Source organism: Leucopleurus acutus, assembly GCF_964270905.1.
Source record: "Leucopleurus acutus genome assembly, chromosome: 1".
In the NCBI taxonomy this organism is placed as follows: Eukaryota; Metazoa; Chordata; class Mammalia; order Artiodactyla; family Delphinidae; genus Leucopleurus; species Leucopleurus acutus.
Window position 1 is genome coordinate 167,836,665 of NC_139142.1, and position 23,484 is coordinate 167,860,148.

Consider the following 23,484-nt stretch of genomic DNA (forward strand, 5'->3'; position numbering starts at 1 on the left):
GTGCCCAGCAGAGGAAGCCTGAAATCCCAGCACATGGGGTTTTCAGCCCCAAGCCCAGTGTGGTCAGCAGAGGCCCCCTTTTGGTTCCATTCTGGGAGAGAGTGAGAAATAGCACAAATGGAAGAGTGACTTGTTTCTCCCGGTTCCACTGAGAAGGCGAGGTCTCCTTGGCCCCGGGCCAGCCTCTGGCCGTCAGCGAGAGAGGACTGGCCGTGCCAGACGCAGGGACAGTAGGTCTGTGCTCTGTCCGTCCCGTGGTGTTGCCATGGAGACGTTGAAGCTCCCAATGGCGGGACCGCTGTGAGTCCAAATAAGAGCTTTCATCTTACGGGCATAAAATGATAATTTTTGAATGGGTGTACAAGAACCAGTTACTAATACCAAGGTTGTATACCTGAACACAGAGCTCTCGAAGTGAGGAGAACCTCGGAGGTGAAGGAGGACCTGAAAATGCTCCTTCAGAAATGCAGCAGGTGGATCAGAAATCTGAAGCCAGCAGGGTGGGGGGGCAGGGTGGGGGGGGCTGTCCAAGGTCATGTCCAAGGTCACTGGCTGGGGAGGTGCAATAGCCCCTGGATCTTAGGCTCTCAGCCCTCCTTTCTGTCCCCTGCTTCGCACACTTCTGTGGTTCTGTAGGGACTTCTGTGGGCAGGAAACAGTCACCTACACTATGGTTATGCACAGGACACCTTCGTATAAGTGGAGAAAACAGAAGACAAACACTGCTGAGTCTGCACCCGGGAGGAAAGCTGGCATCTGGCATGTAGTTACGCTGGCTTTCTAGGAATACAAAGTCTCTTTTCTTTACCAAGCCAGGCGTGAAAGGGAGAGGCCTCGGAGAAATGGGTAACGCAGTGGATGCCTTCTCACCTGAGCCCAGGTGGACATGCTCCCCGCCCTTACCTCTAACTTCTCAGAGACGTATTCACACTCCGACATGAGCTGAGGTATGATTTCACTTTGTTTTCGGAGGTCTGTCAACTCCTACAGGAGACAGAAATTGGAAAAAGAATGTGAAAGCAAGTCAGATAAAATGTATTCTTGAAAATCCCCAACTTGTGCATACAATAATGGAAGCAGCTTTTGGAACCTGTGTTGTCTGCGTAAATAATAATGGCGATGATGTTCTACTTAACACACGAGGTAATTCTAAAGGCTGAGTATGTTCCATGAATTAATGCATGAAGGCTGAACGCCACCATGAAAAGAGAAGTATGATTCCTGTTTCGTAGATGGGGAAACCGAGGCTGAGAGAGGATTGGTAACTTGCCCATGGTCTCCACCCTCTGTATACAGTAAGTCCCCTACATATGAACCTTCAAGTTGCAAACTTTCAAAGATGCAAATGTGCGTTCACATGTCCAGTCATGTAAGTCAGTTCACGTGTCTGGTGTACATCGTCACGTGCGTGCATCCTCGACAAGTGGTTGTGCGTTTGTGTACTTTACTGTACAGTACTGTATAGAGTACAGTACTACAGTGTCTTATTTCATGCCCAGGATGTCCGGAAGCAAGCGTAGAAGCAGCAGTGATGTAGCTGGTACTACTGTACTTTTCAAAGTACGGTACTGCAAGGTTAAAAATGTTTCCTTTGGTTTTTGTGTCTGTTTTTTATGTATTATTTGTGTGAAAAGTACGATAAACCTATTACAGTACAGTAGGATACAGCCGATTGTGTTAGTTGCATACCTAGGCTAACTCTGTTGGACTTACGAACAAACTGGACTTAGGCAAGTGCACTCTTGGAGTGGAACTCGTTCGTGGGTAGGGGACTTGCTGTACTTAGCTGTCCCGTCCCCCAGAAAATAAATGACTGTGTGACAGGGGGTTCTCGCTGCATTAATTTGACGGCAGAACGCAACTTCTGATAAAAGACCACCTATGAAAGTTTCCAAGTGCTTTTGCAAATGTTCAGCTCCCTCTTGGACCTGAGCGACTGACTATAGAATAAGTACAAGGAGGCTGCAGAGGGTAATGGTCAGGCCTTTGCTCTGGACTATCTGTGCCCTGGTGTAGCTTTTGGCTCTGTCTCTGTGCTGAGGTCCGGGCAGCTGCCAGGGCTGGTCACATGCCCCACAGCTGCCTGCCGAGTCCTTGGGTGGAGATCACCCGCCAAGGCCCAGGGGACGCCAAGCAGCACCGCTCAGAGCCCCACGACCCACCGTCTCCTTTTCTCGGAGTTCCAACTCCAGCTCCTCAATTCTTCTCTTCAACTGGGTATTCTTCTCCTTCTCTCTGTTTATCTCGCTGCACTGCTCTTCCAGCTCGTCAATCTTTAATGAATATCACACGTTAAAGCAGGGATGCCAGTTTACTGTAGTCATTAAACAAAAGATCACCACAGCTCTTCTAAAGTAAACCATAAATTAACCCACTTATAAATGTTTCCTTGTGGCTACAGACAAACTCCACGGGGCTCCCCCTGGGCTGTTTGCTCCTGCGGGCACAGGATGCCCTCACTTAACACCAACAAAGCCACAGAAGTCACAAAACCTGGCTTCAGTATGCTCTGGGCCTCTGGTTTTCTCTCACAGTCACAGGACGGTAGCTTTAGGTTTGCTTTAAGGATCTGTCACAAGTCGGGGCCAGACGTCCCATGAATCTACCTGCTTCTTCGCAGAATGACTGTCACATCATTTTAATCATGCCCTGAATGATTCTGTTGCTTTTCAAGGGGTTAAGCGAGCAGGGTAGAGAACCGAGCAACTCTGTGGGACAGTGGCTACCAACTGGGACTCGATGACATTTCAAACGTTTTAAATCAAGATGACCTTTCCCCACTGACGCACGCAGAAGGGACCTGGCCCGTGGGCCTCTTCCTGGAGAGATGACAAGTGCAGGCTGAGGTACATCCCCAGAGTGCATCTTTCTCTCCTTCCCAAGCCTGACACCTCTGACACTGGGCATTTCCCAGGGGCCAAAGCATGGGTGCAGAGTGGATGGCAGGGGTGTAACCAGCAAGTAACACAAGAGCACAATGTTGATGGGGTTCCCCACAAGCAGGCGGCGGCAGTCCTCAGGGTGCAGGGCACTAGGTGGTCAACATGAAGACAGTTCTTAGAGGTGACCTGCACCAGCCCTCAGGATCTGAACCTCCAGCCACAGGAGCTGCCGGAGATCCCACCAACGTCCACATCCCGCCCTGGGAATCAAGTTCCCAGTGCTTCCCGTCCAGGGAAGCTGACGCTCCGCACGGGGAGTAGGTTCCACTGCACGCACTTCCTCCACGCCCCCTGCCCCGACCCCGCACGGCTCTTTGGTTCTTACACTCAGACGCAAAGTGAGAAACTCAGCTCTGCCCTTGGAAAAAGAAACAAAGGGTGATCAATCCCTCTGCCAAGCAGATGAGCCCAGCCTCAGAAGGGAAGGTGCAGAGTCAGCACTTGGCCTGCGCCCCTCACCATCAGCACTTTATGAAAAAACGACACGAGGCAGTTTCACATGCCACCTGCTCCGAAGTAAGACGTGAAGTAGGGGAGTGGTTATCACGGGCTCCATTCAGAATGGGTGGGCGGGTTATAAACGGGGGCAAGGGTAACGAGTACCAATCTCAATGCGACCCGTACCCTGAAATCCTGCATTTACGGAGCAGACTGTGTTCACTGACTGTGGGATAAAAGTGCTGACCAGCAAAACAGCACAGCAACCCCAGGACCTCACCTGGGAACCCTAAAACAACCGCATCAACTCAGCCCAACAGCAGAGCATGAGCGACTAATTACAGGGAAGGGCGTGGGTGAATTCTGAAAAAAATTGAAAAGCCCCCATGTCAGGGTAGGAGGGTAGAGGGCACACGAGGCCCGTCCGCATCCGCCCACCTCACACGTCAAGGGCCGTATTCCTTTCCTTGCTGCCTATCTCACATTTTTAGAAAGAGCAGTTTGCAGGGAAGCAGGGTTTCTGAGCAATCACGCCTCACCATCTCCTGAATCTATTTTCTTCACTCACCCTCTGGATCCCTTTTCTCTACCGAAGATCACGGAACCACAGAAAATGCCAGAGGGAGGCCACCCACGAAAGGCCAACCCACAGCTCGCATCAGAGGGTGATCTTTGCGAGAGACAAAGCTGCAATCTCCCATTGATTTCTCTTCTCCTTTGCGATTGCAATTTTAAAACTTGGTTCAGTAAAGGTAATCAGTCAGTTCTGTACGTAGTAGCGTTCCCACTAAGGCAGGCAGGGAGGCACAGGGGAGGACAAAGGGAGAAGCAGCGGGTCTTCCTCCTGCCCCTGGGACATGGGACCGAAGGCCAAGCGGGAGGCAGTGGGGAGAGGAAGGTCACGGCCACCCCGGCCCTCCCCACCTTGTTCCGGAGCCGCTCATTCTCGTCGTGGCAGAGGGAGAACTGCCTCTTCCACTGCTCCACGCTGGCCGCCGAGTCCTGTAGTGCCGTGGTCAGCCGGGCGTTGCTCTCCCGCAGGGTCTGCAGCTCGATCTCCCATTTCTTCACGTTGGCGGCGCTGCAGGGCGGGGGCCAGGCGGTGACCGGGAGGGTGGGCACCGTCCACCCGGCTGCCCTGCGGAGGGGGCACCCGGCCACCCCCTCAGCCCATGCCTCGGGGCCACACCCTCTCCCGCCGGTGGCCTGGCAGCGAGAACCACGTGCTGAGCGGGCCTGGCACCTCCCTTTAGTGGGAACATGCTGCCTTGTTGGGTGATTTTCTCAAGGCATCACTTTAGAAGAGAACAGAATTCTCAGAGAAGGAAGAGATGTAACTTAGAATGAACTCAGCCATAAAAAAGAATGAAATCATGCCATTTGCAGCAACATGGATGCAACGAGAGATTATCATACTAAGTGAAGTAAGTCAGACAGAGACAAATGCCAGATGATATCACTCTTATGTGCAGTCTACAATATGACACAAATGAACTGATCTATGAAGCAGAAACAGGCTCACAAACATAAGAGAACAGGCTTGTGGCTGCCAAGGGGGAAGGGGCTGAGGGAGAGATGCATTGGGAGTTTGGGGTTAGTAGATGCAACCTATTATATACAGAATGGATAAACAACAAGGTCCTACTGTATAGCACATGGAACTATATTCAACGTCCTGGGATAAACCATAATGGAAAAGAATATAAAAAAGAATTATATATATATATATATATATATATATATATATATATATGTATAACTGAGTCACTTTGCTGTACAGCAGAAATTAACGCAACATTGTGAATCAACTCTATTTCAATTAAAAAAAAAAGGAAACTAAGAATGAAGCCACAGACTGTGGTAGAGACCCCTTCCCCGTCTGCTCCCTACTGACCCCTGGCCGCAGGACTGTTCTCTCCTGCCCCATGTCCCTTCCTTCCTGAAATGAGCCTCAGGGATGTAGGTTCTGAAGTGCTGGGGTGGACCCCGGGCCCTCTGACACTCTCATGAAAGCGGCAGACACTTTCAACAAGCTCCTGACACCCCCTCTCTGGAGCCCAACAACCCCAGGTTTAAACGAACAGCGTGGGTCCAGATTTGAGAGCTGAGGACTTGAGGACAGAGGAGACAGGGGCTGGGAGTCCCCTGAGGGCAGAACTGGGGTTCCAACCGCAGGATGTGTGAGGGAGCCCTGGCCGGCCCTAGGTCACCTCAGGTCCGAGGGACGCCTCCCCACTATCACCAAGCCACATGATAATCCTCTGTGATCAGTGAAGTTTGAAAAAACAAACTGGAATCAGGTTGCCCTCAGTGGCCGGTCCCATTCAACGCTGCTTTTGTTTCCTGTTTTGGAGACCAGTGTTCACTGCAGCACTATTTACAATAGGCAGGACATGGAAGCAACCTACATGTCCATCAACAGAGGAATGGATAAAGATGTGGTACATATAGACAATGGAATATTAGCCATTAAAAGGAACAAAACTGGATCATTTGTAGAGACGAGGATGGACCTTGAGACTGTCATACAGAGTGAAATAAGTCAGAACGAGAAAACCAAATATCACATAATATCGCTTATATGTGGAATCTAGAAAAATGGTAGAGATGAACTTATTTGCAAAGCAGAAATAGAGACACGGACGTAGAGAACAAACATATGGTTATCAAGGGGGTGAGGGTGGCGGGGTGGGATGAATTGGGAGGTTGGGACTGACACATATACACTACTATGTATAAAATAGATAACTAATGAAAACCTGCTGTATAGCACAGGGAACACTACTCAATGCTGTATGGTGACCTAAATGGGAAGGAAATCTAAAAAAGAGGAGATATATGTAGAGTTGATTCACTGTGCTGTACAGCAGAAACTAACACAACATTGTAAAGCAACTAAACTCCAATAAAAATTAATTAACAAAAAAAAAAACCACCTCAGACTTAGCCACTCTGAAAAAAAAAAAAGAAAGTTTTTGGCTTCTAATCAATACTGCCTGGCTGAGGGGAGTTGTGTCTCTAAAGGCTTCTTTTTTTTCCTTTTAATTTTTTAAAAAGTAAATACAACTGTATTTTAATAACCTGCATTATCTTTCATCCACCTCAAGGTCCTAGAACTGTGATTGGAAAATATATACTTTTGGTTTCAAACACCACAGACTGAAAACATAGCAAAATATTATTATGTGATTAATTTCAGAGTTAATGATTGAGCTGATTTCTGGGAAATGGCTTCACACCCATTCCTGTAATTCACTCGTCCATTCAACTGGGATTTAAAAACATTTATTTTTAGGGGTGGAATGTTTTCCTCCAGGCAGCCCACTGTGACTCAACCAAAAATAGTCTTCAAGATCACCTGATGAGTAAAAGAGGCTGGCCACAGTTCTGTCCTCTGAAGTACCTGACAAAACCCAGGGTCCAAAGAAGGTGGCTGAATCTAAGGGTCCTATGTTCTTTCTGAAATTCCTTGATTCCTGTCAGATCACAGGAATTAAGCTCCACGCACTGGTCAGGCTGGCTGGGTGGCAGAGGTGGGTGCCTCTGGGAAGATTTACCAGCCATGTGACCTTGGGCAAGGACTCACTGTACCACCTGGGACTCAGTTTCCTTACCTGTAAAATGGGGGAATTAATATGATAGAGTTCTTACACGGGGCAGGTCTGAGGAAAGCAGCTTCTCAGCCACAGAGAGGCTGGGGGAAGCCGGCCGAGTCCCCTGCCAGGTGAGCAGAATGACCCCCAAAGACAGCAGTTCTGAAGGTGCTCATGGGGCCAGCCTTACACCGTGAGACCCAGCCTAGCCTTTGGGAAACAGGCCACATTCTCAAGATATGAAAACACAAGCACAGGGCTTCCCTGGTGGCACAGTGGTTGAGAGTCCGCCTGCAGCTGCAGAGGACACGGGTTCGTGCCCCGGTCCGGGAAGATCCCACATGCCACGGAGCGGCTGGGCCTGCGAGCCGTGGCCGCTGAGCCTGCGCGTCCGGAGCCTGTGCTCCGCAACGGGAGAGGCCACAACAGTGAGAGGCCCGCGTACCGCAGAAAACAAACAAACAAACAAAAAACAAGGAAAACACAAGCATAGCTAGTATAGTCATTAAAAGTTAAAATCTTGTTGATATCGTCATGGGGGTTAAATTTGTAGATCAATTTAAGGGAAATTGATACTTTTTAAAATATTGAGGCTTCCTACCACTTCCCAACAGACTTTTTCTATTTGTTGAATTATTCATGTATGGCCCCCAAAATCATTTGAGTTTTCTTCACAAAGATCCTGTACATTTCTTAAGCTTATTCCCATGTATTTTATGGTTCTAGTTCATATTGTAAAGGAAATCTCTTCTTCAAATATATAGTCTACGTGATGTTTGTTTGTATATAGAAAAGCTACTGATTTTTGTGAGATTTTATTTTCAAGATAGTTTCTTAGGTTTTAATGTTTTTCAGTGTTATTATATATGAATAAATGATAAATTTGGCTTCTCAAAAACCAAAACAGGGACTTCCCTGGTTGTCCAGTGGTTAAGACTCCATACTCCCAATGTAGGGGGCACGGGTTTGACCCCTGGTTGGGGAACTAAGATCCCTTATGCCGCATGGCACGGGCCACCCCCCCCAAAAAAATGAAACGTAAGCACTGGGACAGGGACTTCCCTGGTGGTCCAGTGGTTAGGACTCCATGCTTCCATTGCAGGGGACCCGGGTTCCATCCTTGGCTGGGGAATTAAGATCTCACAAGTCTTGTGGCATGGCAAAAAAAAAAAAAAGCACAGGGACACCTCTCTCTTTCTCACACACACACACATAGATGCTGATGTGCACAGAGAACAACCATGAAGGCAGCTGGTCTTCCTTTGGCCAGGAGTCAAGACCGGATGCTCTGAGCAGGACCCAGTCTCCTTTCCCAACTTCCTGAAACCCTGCCCAGTGGGAAAGGCTGCAGGGAAGTGCTGACCTGGGAGACAACAGCACCTGGATTTGAACAGGCTCACCTCTGTGTCAGAGCGATCTTCAGCTTGTTGTTCTCAGACTTGAGGTGTGTGTTGGCAGGACCCGCAGAAGATGCCTTTTCATCGTCCGTTCCGTTGATGCTGGATGCCTGAGTGGAAGATGGGGTTTCACACCCAGATTCCTGGCCAGACTAAATCACTTGCACACCTTATCGCTTGTCCTCACAGCGGAAGCAAATCAGGCATGATGAGGAACTGCGTGGTTATGAGTGTGGGAGAACCAACGCATCCAACCAGAACGCAGCAAAGACTGACAAGTCCACAGACTAATAACAAGACTATCCGTGGAGACTCCACTTGGAGTCCAGACAGTCTGTGCATTTTACCCACAAGACAGCACACAGGGCCGTTACGCAGAACCTTTTCACTCAAACTTTACAGGTAAACCTAACAAGCCCGGATACCTGATCTCCTTAAATAACACAGGACAGAAACCACAGATTAAAAGAGGGGGAGAGTTTTAGGGACTTCCCTGGAGGTCCAGTGGTTAAGACGCCGTGCTTCCAATGCAGGGGGCGCAGGTTCAATCCCTTGTTGGGAAACAAAGACCCCACATGCTGCAGGGCATGGCCAAAAAAAAAAAAAAAGAAAAAGAAAGGGGGGAGGAGGGTTTTATAATAAGAAACAGTGAATGAGTTAAGAGAAAAAGTATAAGAAGCTGAGATGACTTAAAAATCCCAGGGCTACAGAGAGATGAACACACTCATTTAAAAAAAAAACACCAGGAATCAGATATGGGTGTCTGCGACTAGTTAGCAATGTTATGAATATTCTGAAATGTTTGCTGTAATAAGCCATTCTACATGGAGGTGAAACCTCATCTGGTCTTGGATAAGATCTTAGAAAGATTTTATTTCGCCTCCAAGAAGAATAAAGGCAAAGGAAAGACAAGAAGGGAATGACGTATGACTAAATTTCTACATCGCAAAAAAGTGCATAAGCTATATCAGAATGTAAGCAACGACGTGGGGGAAATATTTTCAATGCATACTAAAAACAAAAACGCTAATACTATTCCTATACTAAAAAACCCCTAGAGTCCTCAACTTTTAGAGTGACGCTCTGAAATATTTATGAATGAAATGATGTCTGGGACTGGCTTTAAAATAAAGACGGAGGGAGAGGGGGGTGTAGATGAAACCATTGGTCATCGAGTCCTAATTGTTAAAGCTGACCTATGGGTCCATGGGGGTTCATTTACCCAGTTCTGCCTCGTTTTGTATATATTCAAAACTAGCCATGTTAAAAATAAAGTTCTTGGAAATGAACACAAAAAAGCGGAAAGGATATGCAATTGACATTTACAGAAGAAGAAATACATAGAATTAATAAACAAAAAAATTTAATCTCACTAGTAAAGAAATACAAAATTTAAAAAGCCAATAAAGTACATTTTTCTTCTGTCAAATCAACAAAGCTTTGTTGGGGAGGGAACGGGAGGGAAAAACGCTCTCATTCACTGCTGGTGGGAGTCACAATTGTACACTTCTGTAGGGATGTTTGCAGTGTGTGTCAAAAGCTCTCAAAACGTCCTACTGGGCTTCTCTGGTGGCGCAGTGGTTGAGAGTCCGCCTGCCGATGCAGGGGACACGGGTTCGTGCCCCGGTCCAGGAAGATCCCACATGCCGTGGAGCGGCTAGGCCCGTGAGCCATGGCCACTGAACTTGTGCGTCCGGAGCCTGTGCTCCGCAACAGGAGAGGCCACAACAGTGAGAGGCCCGCGTACCGCAAAAAAAAAAAAAAAAAAAAAAGTCCTACCCCTTGCTGGGAAAATTGGACAGCCACATGTAAAAGAATGAAATTAGAACACTCCCTAATACCACACACAAAAATAAACTCCAAATGGATTAAAGACCTAACTGTAAGACCAGTCACTATAATACTCTTAGAGGAAAACATAGGAAGAACACTCTGTGACATAAATCACAGCAAGATCTTTTTTGATCCACCTCCTACAGTAATGGAAATAATAACAAAAATAAACAAATGGGACCTAGTGAAACTTAAAAGCTTTTGAAAAGCAAAGGAAACTACAATACAAGACAAAAAGACAACCCTCAGAATAGGAGAAAATATTTGAAAACGAATCAATGGACAAAGAATTAATCTCCAAAATATATAAACAGCTCAGGCAGCTCAATATTAAAAAAACAAACAACCCAATCAAAAAATGGGCAGAAGACCTAAATAGACATTTCTCCAAAGAAGACATACAGATGGCCATGAAGCACATGAAAAGCTGCTCAATGTCACTAATTATTAGAGAAATGCAAATCAAAACTACAATGAGGTATCACCTCACACCAGTTAGAATGGGCATCAATCAGAAAAGCTACAAACAACAAATGCCGGAGAAGGTGTGGAGAAAAGGGAAGCCTCTTGCACTGTTGGTGGGAATGTAAATTGATACAGCCACTATGGAGAACAGTATGGAGGTTCCTCAAAAAACTAAAAATAGAATTACCATATGACCCAGCAATCCCACTACTGGGCATATACCCGGAGAAAACCATAATTCAAAAAGACACATGCAACCCAGTGTTTACTGCAGCACTATTTACAGTAGCCAGGTCATGAAAGCAACCTAAATGCCCATCGACAGACGAATGGATAAAGGAGATGTGGTACATATATACAATGGAATATTAGCCATGGAAAGGAATGAAATTGGGTCATTTGTAGAGACGTGGATGGATCTAGAGACTGTCATACATAGTGAAGTAAGTCAGAAAGAGAAAAACAAATATTGTATATTAACGCATATATATGGAACCTAGAACAACGGTACAGATGAACCAGTTTTCAGGGCAGAAATAGAGACACAGATGTGGAAAACAAACGTATGGACACCAATGGGGGATAGTGGTGGGGGTGGTGGTGGTGGGATGAATTGGGAGATTGGGATTGACATGTATACACTAATATGTATAGAATGGATAACTAACAAGAACCTGCTGTATAAAAAATAAATAAAATAAAATCCAAAAAAAAAATTGTTGACCAGAAAAAAAGTCCTACCCTTAACCCAATACTTCCACTTCAAGAATTTATCCTGCAGAAACCCTCAAATGCACAAAAGGTGTGCAAGAATGCTTAGCATGGTGTTATTTATACTAATGAAAAATAAGAAACAAATTATAGGAGGTTAATGGAATACGTTGTGATGCAAACACTGGAATACTATCTGGCCATTAAAATAGTTTTGAAAAGGGATATTTGAAAACACAAGGAAAGGATCATAACAAATAAGTTTTTAAAAAAAAAGATTAAAAAGAATAACACCCAGATATACTGCAAAGCTATATTAGGAAGAAACAGACCAAAACGTTAACAAAATATCTGTAGTAACTCTTATTGTATAATAATCTTAGCATTCCAAAAAAAAAAAAACACAGAGGAAGTCCTTAGACTATGGACCATTTCAAGTGCCCAATTTTACAGATCCTCAGCGATTACTCAGTACAATAATTAGTATACTAAATTAACAGTGTCATTAAAGATTATTTACAAAGATTCAGGAAAGTTCCTGCCCACTTGAAGTCTAATACACATTCATTTCCATAAATCCGTAGGGGCATCTTTTACAGGATTCAGCTTCAGCTATTGCTGACGGCCAAGTCTAGGGTGTTGATCTTGACCGCTCAGGAATGCCCATGCCTCCTGTTCTCTTTCCACAAGCTGCCCCGACATCCGTCCATGGCTGGCCTGGCCTGGCCATTCTCCACCCCACAGCCTCCTCTCCGATCTTCCTGCCCTCAGCTCCTCCCTGACTTCCTCACCACCCGCATGCAACCTTCATGTCAATTCCTGATCAGTAGCCATAAAACATCTCCAATGTCTTCCCATTATCCAACAATAAATAATTAAGAATGATCCACTAATGAAGAATTCCAGGTCCTCCACAGTACCTCCAAGTGCATCTCTGTTCCTCCCACTGTGCACCTCACCCCCAGGCAGGCAGAACCCTGGCTGCCTTGCATTTACATCATGCTTATCCCTAATCCCAGACTCCAGCTCCTACGTCTCGTCAGGTCTCCCTTTCCCTGTCTCTCTACACATAACTCTGTCACTAGGTCAAGGTTTCCACCTACCACTACACACCCTAATCTAGATGTCAGGAAGGCAGGTATTTTTATTTCAGGTTAAAATAGGCCCCTTTTAGTCAATTATCACACTTTTAAGTAGACAGATAACTCAGTTCCTGGCAAAGCCACATTTACGTTGGCTAAACCAGAGCTGTTGGAATACCACCTCCCACCTGACTTTGTTATAACAGGGAGACAGACAAGGACCCTCTGGCATCGATCAAGTTTTCTCTGTCATGGGCACAGGTACCTGCATTTGTCCATGAGCATCCTTCATGCAGACCTCACCTCCCAACACAGAAAGAAAACACTTCACCTTGGCATTTTTTTTTTTTTTTTTTTGCGGTACACGGGCCTCTCACTGCTGTGGCCTCTCCCGTTGCGGAGCACAGGCTCCAGACGCGCAGGCTCAGAGGCCATGCCTAACGGGCCCAGCCGCTCCACAGCATGTGGGATCTTCCCGGACCGGGGCACGAACCTGTGTCCCCTGCATCGGCAGGCGGGCTCTCAACCACTGCGCTACCAGGGAAGACCATTGACATTGGTTTTTTTTTTTTGACATTGGTTTTTAAACCATGACCAGAGGACATCCCAGACCAGGGACATGCATTAACTCTAATCTCATCAAACGTTTTCCATCCAAAATATATCACCACATCCTGAAAAGTTCAAGAGTCTCTTACATGTCACATTCATCTCACTGTGAGCAGTCTAATAGTTGAAAAAGTTTTCAAAATGCCCTACTGCGAAAATTTCTTATTTCTTGTCAAAAGTGACAAGGAACAGAGTCTCAATCACTGATCACAGTCATTCATTTTACGGACAAATTACTTACTTGGGAATGATTGCTCGAGGTCTCGATTTTCTCCTGAGATTTGTCTCTGGCTAGTCTGGCAGCTTCTTTCACCTCCTGGAATTTCTCTGCAAACTGAACGTGAAGAAGAATTATTAGGGATTTCCTTAACCTTACACATGGCTGATATTCAGAACCTACCTTTATTATTTTGCATTCCTTTTAAGCCAATAAATCCTGTATAAATCCAGAAGAAGGATTTTATTTGAGATTAAAAAGAAATGAACATAATGAATGCTTTTTCCAAAAAAACCCACTATTGGCCAAGGTCAGATCTGAACGAATTTCTAAGACACTGAAGCTAGATTTGATGGCGAAATATTAAAAACACATACCTCTGGCTAACAGCACCTAATACAAATGCAACAAAAGAAATTTAGCTATAGTGCAAAAGGAATCCACGAAAAACTTCATAATCCCTATTGAAAGATCCAAGAACTCTTACAAGTCAATGTCATGAAACACAAAAACATCCAAAAAGTTGAAAAGGAACAGTCCTAGATTTTTTTTTTTTTTTCAGTGCGCGGGCCTCACACTATTGTGGCCTCTCCCGTTGCGGAGCACAGGCTCCGGACACGCAGGCTCAGCGGCCATGGCTCACGGGCCCAGCCGCTCCGCAGCATGTGGGATCTTCCCGGACCGGGGCACGAGCCCGTGTCCCCTGCATCGGCAGGCGGACTCTCAACCACTGCGCCACCAGGGAAGCCCAGTCCTAGATTTTAAAAGCCTAAGATATAAAATAGCAAAATGCAACGTGCAGCCTAGGACTGAGTCCTCTTTTGAACAGACCAAGTAGAAGACTTCTGGGCAACAAGGAGGGAAATGTGAGCATGGACTGGATAAGGTGACACCAAGGAGTTACTTTATTTATTTATTTATTTATTTATGGCTACTTTGGGTTTTCGTTGCTGCACACGGGCTTTCTCTAGCTGCGGCAAGCGGTGGCTACTCTTCATTGCAGTGCACCGGCTTCTCACTGCAATGGCTTCTGTTGCTGCGGAGCACGGGCTCTAGGCACATGGGCTTCAGTAGTTGTGGCACATGGGCTCAGTAGTTGTGGCTTGCGGGCCCTAGAGCACGCAGGCTTCAGTAGTTACAGCGCTCAGGCTTGGTAGTTGTGGCTCGCGGGCTCTAGAGCGCAGGCTCCGTAGTTGTGGCGCACGGGTTTCATTGCTCCGCAGCATGTGCGAGCTTCCCAGACCAGGACTCCAACCCGTGTCCCCCACATTGGCAGGTGGATTCTTAACCACTGTGCCACCAGGGAAGTCCAGGAGTTATTAATTTTGTTAGAAGTGCTGATGATGTTGTGGTTGTGGGGGAATGTGATTCTTTAGAGATCAACACTGAAGTATTTAGGCGTGAAATGTCTCGATGTCTGTAATTTACTTTAAAGTACTTCAGCAGCAATAAAAACAGATGAAGCAATGTGGCACAGTGTTCACTGTTAAATCTATGTGATGCGCATATGGGTGCCCATTATACTATGCTCTCTGCTTTCAAAAATGTTTTAATATTTTCTTAAAAGAAAAAAATTCTTAAAATCCCAGGGCAATCATATCAATCACTGCTTTATAGTCACTGACAAGGCAACTGATTTTAATCAGCCAATACGTTGTTTGAACAGAGAACATTCTATGATAGCTAATGCTGACATCACACAGCAAGAGAGAGCCAAATGTTGCTGAGAAACGAAAAACAGCTGGCCAAGTGGCAAGGCCACCAACAATTCTGTGGCTTTTGCTAAGAACCCTATTTCTGAGCACAGGCCGCCCTCTGAGTGCTTCACAAATCCAACAACAATGGTCTGCTTTGGGAAACCTTGCCGAGTGATAGCCATTGGTCAACCAAGCACCCAGTAGAGGCAGAGAAGGTCAGTGTGGCAACGCTGGCCTGTGTTGCTCCCACAGGCCTGTAAATAAAGCCATAGCTACAGGGCTTCATTTAACCAACCTAGAGCTGTCAGAGAAAAATCACATTACCTGTTGCTTAAAAGACGTGAGGTCTAGCAAGGATGGACAGAGCACCCGCCTCCCTTTTAGGGGCCCCGTAAGTAAAAACATCATGTCATGAACTCCTTGACGGCAGGGTCCACGCTTTTCCTCTCTGCACCCTCCCCTGACACCTGGCAGAGAGCAGGCACAAATAAGTTTGTTCAGTGAATGAATAGGCTCTGGGTTCTAGATTTGCACACCTACGCCCACTTGAAAAAACAAATCATGTCAAAGTACAGGCCAAACCTAAGGACTTAAGAAGGTACTGTGGTAAGTGTCTTGGGAGTATTCTGCCCCATCTTTCTGCTTCCTAAGCTTAACTGATTGCATCAACCTAGGAACTAGATAGAGTATCACTTGGAATACGAACATTATCCCGGAAGAGATTTTGTGCAGGCACTATAAATGCCTTTCAATCTTATTAAGACATTAAAAGATGTAACTTTTAAAAGGTATGATATTAAATGTTTTTGTGCCCCACTATCAACTAAAAGTCAAACGTGATTTGAAGAAAACGGTAATGCATGTGGTTCTCAGTAGACACACCTGCTAATGGAGTCTCCCCATGCTATGCTTAGGAAGGTGGGGCTGGCTGTCTCCCACAAGCATCTCAATTCACCAGGCTCCCAGACCAAAAGCATTGCTCTTTACAGACGGTCCTTGTGCCTGTCAGGGTCTCTTTCTCTCAGGGTCTTATTCGAAGTTTCTTGTAAACTAGATTGGACATGTCATCAGCCAGGGTCATGCTTATTCAGTCAACAAACATGGTCTGAGCACCATTCACACCTTCAGCAAACAAAAATTTTCACCGTGAGCTGGGCCATGCCCTAGGTTAGGTGCTGGGGTGTGAACGCTGTGTAAGTATCAGATAGAGGGCGAGACTTGGGTAGCAGGAGATAGTGGCAAAGAAGTCAGCAAATAAAGCCCTGCCAGGCTTTGATAGAACAAGTTGCCTCTGGATGGAGCTTGGGGGCCTCCATTCTGTCTGTCTCCTCCTACCTGACCCTGAACATCTGGGATGACCCTCAGCTCAACTCTTGGAGACTCAGCCCAGAGCACAAACCTTCAGTTCCAATGGGCCCTTCTCTCTTTGTCCCCTGACACCCATCATGGTGGCCCCTCCAGGTGTCCCACAGTTTTGTCTTGGGTGGGCCTACTTAGTACCCTCTTCCCCTAGACCCTCAGCATAGGCACGTCTACAAGGTAAGGAGTTTAATGGCTTCTTAACACACATTCTCTTGTTTGCTCCTCTCCATCCTCTGTAGGACAGGAATTCTTTTTTTTTTTTTCTTAATGTTTTATTTATTTATTTATTTGGTTGTGCCGGGTCTTAGTTGTGACAGGCAGGCTCCTTAGTTGTGGCATGCTCACTCTTAGTTGTGGCACGCATGTGGGATCTAGTTCCCTGACCAGGGATCGAACACTGCATTGGGAGTGCGGAGTCTTAAACCCTGTGCCACCAGGGAAGTCCCTAGGATGGGAATTCTTATGTATAGTTTCCTGAAAAGAAAATGGAGTCTTAGAGAGGTTAAAATTTGCCCATGGTCACATGGCTAGTAAATAATAAACCTGAACTTGAGCCCAGATCTGATTTCCACACAATCATCCACACATCCAGTTGCTTTCGGGTGTTTATAAGAATGCCAAGAGTCTTGTCCACAGCAGTTGCTAAACACTTATTGATTGGATTTTCCATTTGCAAAGAGATGCCCTTACCTTAAAATAGAATTGTACTCACTTCCTCTTTAAAAGAAAATTCTAAAAGCTTTAACTCCAAAACAGGCCATGGGAACCTTTAAGGCAAAGACAAGGCCTGAGGATTAGAATAGCAGATACAGAATGAGGGGCCCGGGCGACAAGTTCTGATTTTACAGCTCTCCTCAGCTTCACTATTTAGCTGTTCTTTTTCTCAGTTACAAAAGAGGGGCAAGGAACAACTGTCACATATACGTCAAAACACACATCCTTATAGGACCTCAAGGTGACAGTGCTACTACACAGGCAGACCTCACTTTATCACATTTCACAGATACCGTGTTTTTTACAAATTGAAGGCTGGTGGCAACCCTGCATCAAGCAAGTCTATCGGTACCATTTTCCCAACAGTATTTGCTCACTTCGTGTCTCTGTGTCACTAATTCTCACAATGTTTCAAACTTTCATGGTGATCTGCCATCAGTGATCTTTGCTGTTACTAAAATTCAGTGACGCCTCAGATAATGGTTAGCAATCATTAGCCACAACGTATTTTTTAAATTTAGGTATGTACATTGTTATTTTAGACATAATGCTAGTGCACACTTAATGGACTACAGTATAGTGTAAACATAACTTTTACATGCACTGCGAAGCCAAAAAATTTGTGTGACTTGCTTTATTGCAAGATTTGCTTTATTGCGGTGGTCTGGAACCAAATTCACAATATCTCCAAGGCACGCCTGTGAACAGTAACAGCCTAGAACATCTCAAAAAAGGGGAAAAAAGGACATGTATTCTCGACTCCCAGGAATGAGATAAGACACTCGGTTAGAATGTACAGTCTTACTATGCACTCACAGCTACCCTGAGGTCCTCTTACTACTGTCAGTATACAAATGGGGCACAGATGGGTTTCGAAACTGGCCAAGTTCACACTGGGACTGAACACAGGCCATCTGAGGCCAGTGCTGGACACTCCGGGGTCCTATGATTTACCTGCTTAACTGCTACCTTAGCTAAGATGCCCAACTCTGACACTTAACAGCCTTTCAAACGCAGGCAAATGAACGGCTCTGCACCTTGGTTTCTTTATCTATGAAATGTGGATACTAATACACGGATCACTGGAGGATGAGAGATGGGGCTTTGCTGGGTGTATGATAGGGGTTCAACAGAGAGAAGCACAGCTTCTCTGGCCTTGACTGGACTTAATACCACGAACTTTAGTAAAAGAATGCCACAAAAGGCTGAATTCGTTCATTCAAAAGTATTAACTAGTTATCTCTATGTGCTAGGGACTGTGCTGGGCACACTGAAATACCCAAGAAAGACTTGGTTGCTGTCCTCAAAGGAATTCTGAGTCTGTAGGGGATTTCGTTTTATATTCAAATGGGTGAGAATCAAAAGAATTTTTATCAGAAAATAAGCTTAAAATGTAACGAAGTAGGATAAGCTCTATCAGATACATTTTAGGTAAATAATCATTTAAAAAGAGGTGGCATTATGGGAATAGGCCCTACCATTTATATAAAAATTAGCTATGACAAAGGAGGAATCATAAATTAATGGAGAAAATTATTCAAAAATATGATTGAGATAATTTCGGTAAACTGAGGGGAAATGAATTTAAATCCTTAGGCGAACCAGTAGCATGATAAATCAACGAGGGGTTAAAGGGGTAAGTTTTTTTTTTTTTTAATCTGGATGCAAGCAGAGTTGAACATTCATCAGACTTCTGCTTGAGGGGTGAGAGGGTAATTTTCTAAACTTGTAAGAAACAAAAGAAAATCACAAAAGTGACAGACTTGACTGCCTAACAATTCAAAGCTTTTGAATATAAAAAGACAAAAAAAAAAACTAAATCAGAAGGGAAACAACAGCCTGGGGGAAATATCTATAGCTAGGCCAGTACAACAGAAAAAGGGCCATTATCTTTAGTATAGAAAGGGTTTGTACAAATTGAAAAGGAAAATATGAAAACCCCAATAGATAAATGGCAAAATTCAGGAATAAAAAATACAACAAGTAGGGCTTCCCTGGTGGCGCAGTGGTTGAGAGTCCACCTGCCGATGCAGGGGACACGGGTTCGTGCCCAAGTCCGGGAAGATCCCACATGCCGCGGAGCAGCTGGGCCCGTGAGCCATGGCCGCTGAGCCTGCGCATCCAGAGCCTGTGCTCCACAAAGGGAGAGGCCACAACAGTGAGAGGCCCGCGTACCGCAAAAAAAAAAAAAAAAAAAAATACAACAAGTAAACAATTTATAGAGAAGATCGTTCAGCCTTGCTGGAAACGCAAAGCAAAATACTGAGGCACCATTCTTTGCCTGCTGAATTAGCAAACGCTAAAAACAATTATAATATCCTGTGCTGGCAAAGGTATTCCTGGCAGCATTGTGACTGGTACAGCCCCACCGAGAAGCAATTTGGAAATATGTATCGTAAGAAAAATATTTTTCTTACGAGAAAAAAATGTTCCTACCCACTGACCTAGTGAGATCACTTTTGGGAAACTATTCTTCAAAAATAATTGGGAATATGAAAAAAAAAAAGGCCTTCAATATAAAGATGTTAATCCTAGCATTAACTATAATCATGAAAAACTGGAAGCAACCCAGGGCGCCCTGGGAGAAGGATGGGAGGTTTCCACTCACAGCCTCCAACTGTTGGAATGAAAGCAGTCCTCACTGAGCGAGGTGCCAAGATGACCGTCCTTTGGTGAAAAAGCCCCTCTCTCGAAGTCTTAAGCTTTCTCATATTTCCCCCCTTATTATAAAAAGAGCACACATGCTTGTACATTTAGTAAGTATAATTTAGGAAAAAATATCTTTTTAAAACCTATAGTCCCATCACCCAGAGATAAGCACTAACCATATAAACTTTCGATTTTTTCCTATCTGTATACATGCATCCACTACACATATTCGTTAAAAAACAGAATATTGTACATCTGCTTTTATAGCTACTTTTGATATTAACGATATGACAATACTTCCATGCACGTATACGATCGTCTATTACATTACCTGAATTGCTGCACAATATCACCCTGAAGGATATACTGGAGTTTATTTAGTTAATTTCCTATGGCTGGACACTTAGGCTGGTGTTTTTGTCTTTTTGTTTTTGCTCTTATAAATGATGCTGCAAGGAAAATTCTTGTAGCTAATTCTCTGGATGCAGTTACAATTATTTCCTTAGAATAGATTCCTGTAAATAAAACTCATGGATCAAAGGACATTCAAACCACAAATGTTTCTTAATATATGCCAAATTCTCATGTCTTTACTTATTAGGATCATTTTCTATAGTTTTTAAATGTGTGGTAATAATTTTGTAATCAAAATCATCATCATCATATATTATGATAGAAAATGAAAGACTATTGTTTTATTTCATTTGTGGCTTTTTTGGCCTGGGTCTTTGAAGACCCTAGGGCAGACGCTGCCTATTTGCTTATTCAAAATCCATTTCTTCTTTTCCCTTAGCTTAACAGAATCTCAATTTGTCTAGAGCAGGACATTTCCCAGGTGGTAGAGAATGAGAACTGATCTAAGCTGACCATGGTAAGACATTTGTCTGCCTCTATTTTTTTTTCCTGAAGGTGTGTGTGGGAGGGTGGCCTAGGGACCCAAGACTGATAACAGTATCCCAAAAAGAAATCTGCCAAGGGAGTTTACAGGGAGAGTTGTGGTACCACCCTCCTGCCACGAATGCAGATGTGATGGATAGAGCTTAAGAAGCCATTTTATCATCATGAGGAAAAGGACAGACAAAGAAACAAAACACACAGAGCCCTACACCCGATATCACGGAGCCACTGTACTAATGCTGGCAACCGCCTGCCTTAGGACTTCTCTTTTGTATGAAAAGCATAAGCCCTCTTTGTTACTTGCAGCCAAAAACATTCTAACTAAAACATATCAAAAGAATGATCAATATCCCCCACTGAAAGAACAATTAGCCTTTTAAATCACAAAGGTAGGAGACAGAGCAATGCTCTCACAACTACACTGAGTTAATGAAGTGAGCATCAGAACACAAATCTGAATTTGAAATGACATAACTGAAAAGCGTCAAAAGCAAATGCCACGTATGGGTCAGGGTTTAGATGGACCAATCACAGAGCACCAGCAAGTCCACCCTGGATCACTCCGCTTCGTGGCAGAATGCGTTTCCTTCTGCCTGCAATGAATGAGATGGAGACAAACATCTCAAGGTCATATGCCAGAAATCATCTACACTTTAACAACTGGTTCACTCTTACACTTGGTTCTCCTTCCTTTGATCTCTTCAGAAGCCCTTCCTTTTGTCAGAACACATAAGTCCCTTTTCAACATTCTTCAGTAGGCTGAGGCGTTATGCCCTCTTCAGCGGGTGGACAGAGTCCCAGCTTACCTCTGGGAAAATGTAGCTCCTGTCGTTTTGGAAAGCCTATATAAAGAGCAGAAAGTGTCCCTGTAATACTTTCTGGATTTTGGTGTGAAGTGGTCCTTATAAAGGGAGCAGTAAAGACAAAGGTATCTATCTATTTTCCTCCTGGGGGGTAAAAAGAGAAAATGAAAACACCCACACTGGTGTCCCTTTTTCTAGCCTAGTTATAGTGTTTGGTGACCAATTCCCCTTTCAGGTCTGTGGGTGGCTGCTCTGTGAAGTCGAGAACATTCAGCCACAGCTGTCCTCTCAGCAACACACCTCGGGAACCCGTTAGGCCCAAGTTCCTCTGTGCTAATTGCCACTTGTCGAGAGTGCCAGCCTCACATCATGGTAATTTATCAGTGTGTGGTTAATAGTTCCCTTCAAAGGGAAGGGGACAAGTTGATTTGAAACATTCTGAACAAAGGAGACATCTGAGGGCTTCTTTGGTATGGCTTTGTGACAATGGCAGGTCACAGTCGCAAAGCGGGTCTCCAGTGCCGCTGGAGGAGGCCGGGTAACTCGGGAAGACAGGGCACTCCCCTTTAATGATAGGACATCTTCCGTCTGGGAAAAATTAGGAGTGGCCACACCTGGAAGCAGGTGCAGCCCAAGGTCTCTTCAGTTCTCAGGGGCACAAAGAATGGGACTTTAACAACTTGTTCTCATTTTTGTGCTGAGTTCTCCCTCCTTTCAACTCTTTTCATTGATACGTTACCCCTTTATCCTTCCTAGCTACTTTGAGTCCCCCAAAGATTGAAGAAATTCTTCCAGGCAGCTGAGCGTAACCCTCAAACCATCCTAGGCTTCCGTGAAGAACTCCAGCCCTGCGTGGGATCAGGGGCCGTTGAGCCAAGGTGGGTCCAGCCAGGACCCTGTCGCTGACAGAAGCCCCCCCATCTGACCCTGCCCAGCAGTCTGAGGCTTCCAGGCCTATCAGTCTGGATAGGAGACCCTTGGCAGGGGAGGCGTTGCTCCCACCACCCCTCTTCTCCCCACCAGGAACTTCTTCAGAGGGAAAAGGCATGCAATCCCCAAGAGCCGCTTCAGACAGAGGTTCTCCTTAATTATTCTTTCAACAACTCACCATCATACTTGCTTCCACCTTATAGAAATTCCCTCCGATCCTCACAGCACCTCTTCCTCTTCCTCATTTCAAACAATGGCGTCACATCATCCACCCGTCCCCACCCCAGTCTTTGCCTCCCACATCGACTCACCGAGTGCCACCCGTTTAGCTCCTCAGTATTTCTTACATCTCTCCAACTCGTACACAAGCCCTCATCATCTCTGATCTGGACTAACACAAGCCAATCTGTCTTGATGCCAGAAAAAAATGCACCTAAAATGAAAATCTGATCCTTTTTTTTCTTGGCTTAAAATCTTTCACAGGCCATAGGATAAAGTCCAGAAACTCTGGCATGACACAGAAGGCCTTCCAACGGCTGGCCTCTATCAGCCTTCCCCACCCCCAACACCTGGGCACCCTGTTAACAGTGAACCGTTTGCAGCTTCCCTCACACAGTGTCAGGATTTTGCTTGTGCTCCTCCCGTCGTCTGGAGGATGATGGAAAAGGGAAATCCTCCCTGTGGCACGACGTGGAACATCTCATTGTCTGGTGTGCACAGGAGACGTGACCTGCAGTTGGAGTCTACACTGAACCCTGGGGAAATGGTAAAGGGCCTAGCTGCATGGGAGGGATTGCGAAGAAATCAAGCTGGAGGGGTAGTGACAGAGAGATCTGGGAAATGGCTACAACAATGGGCCCAAATCGAACCAGAGCCTGGAGATATTCACGTTCCCCATGAATGCTTGCAATGGACTGAAAGTCTGTGTCTCCCTCAAATTCATATGTGGCAATCCTAACCCTCAGTGGGATGGGCTAGGAGGTGGAACCTTTGGGAGGTGACTGGGTCATAAGGATGGAGCCCTCATGGCTGGGAATAATGCCCTTATAAAAGAGACCGTAGGGCTTCCCTGGTGGTGCAGTGGTTGAGAGTCCGCCTGCCGATGCAGGGGACACGGGTTCGTGCCCCGGTCCGGGAAGATCCCA

General features: G+C 45.3%; 1 protein-coding gene across 1 annotated transcript in view; it reads right to left on the minus strand.

Annotated features, from left to right (window-relative positions):
• Positions 1-23,484, minus strand: part of HOMER2 (homer scaffold protein 2) — a 94,087-nt gene that overhangs the window by 6,748 nt on the left and 63,855 nt on the right. The window contains 5 exon segments of the mRNA XM_082852700.1: positions 904-984; positions 2,163-2,273; positions 4,305-4,461; positions 8,374-8,480; positions 13,312-13,404. Coding sequence (XP_082708826.1) covers positions 904-984; positions 2,163-2,273; positions 4,305-4,461; positions 8,374-8,480; positions 13,312-13,404 — 549 coding nt within the window.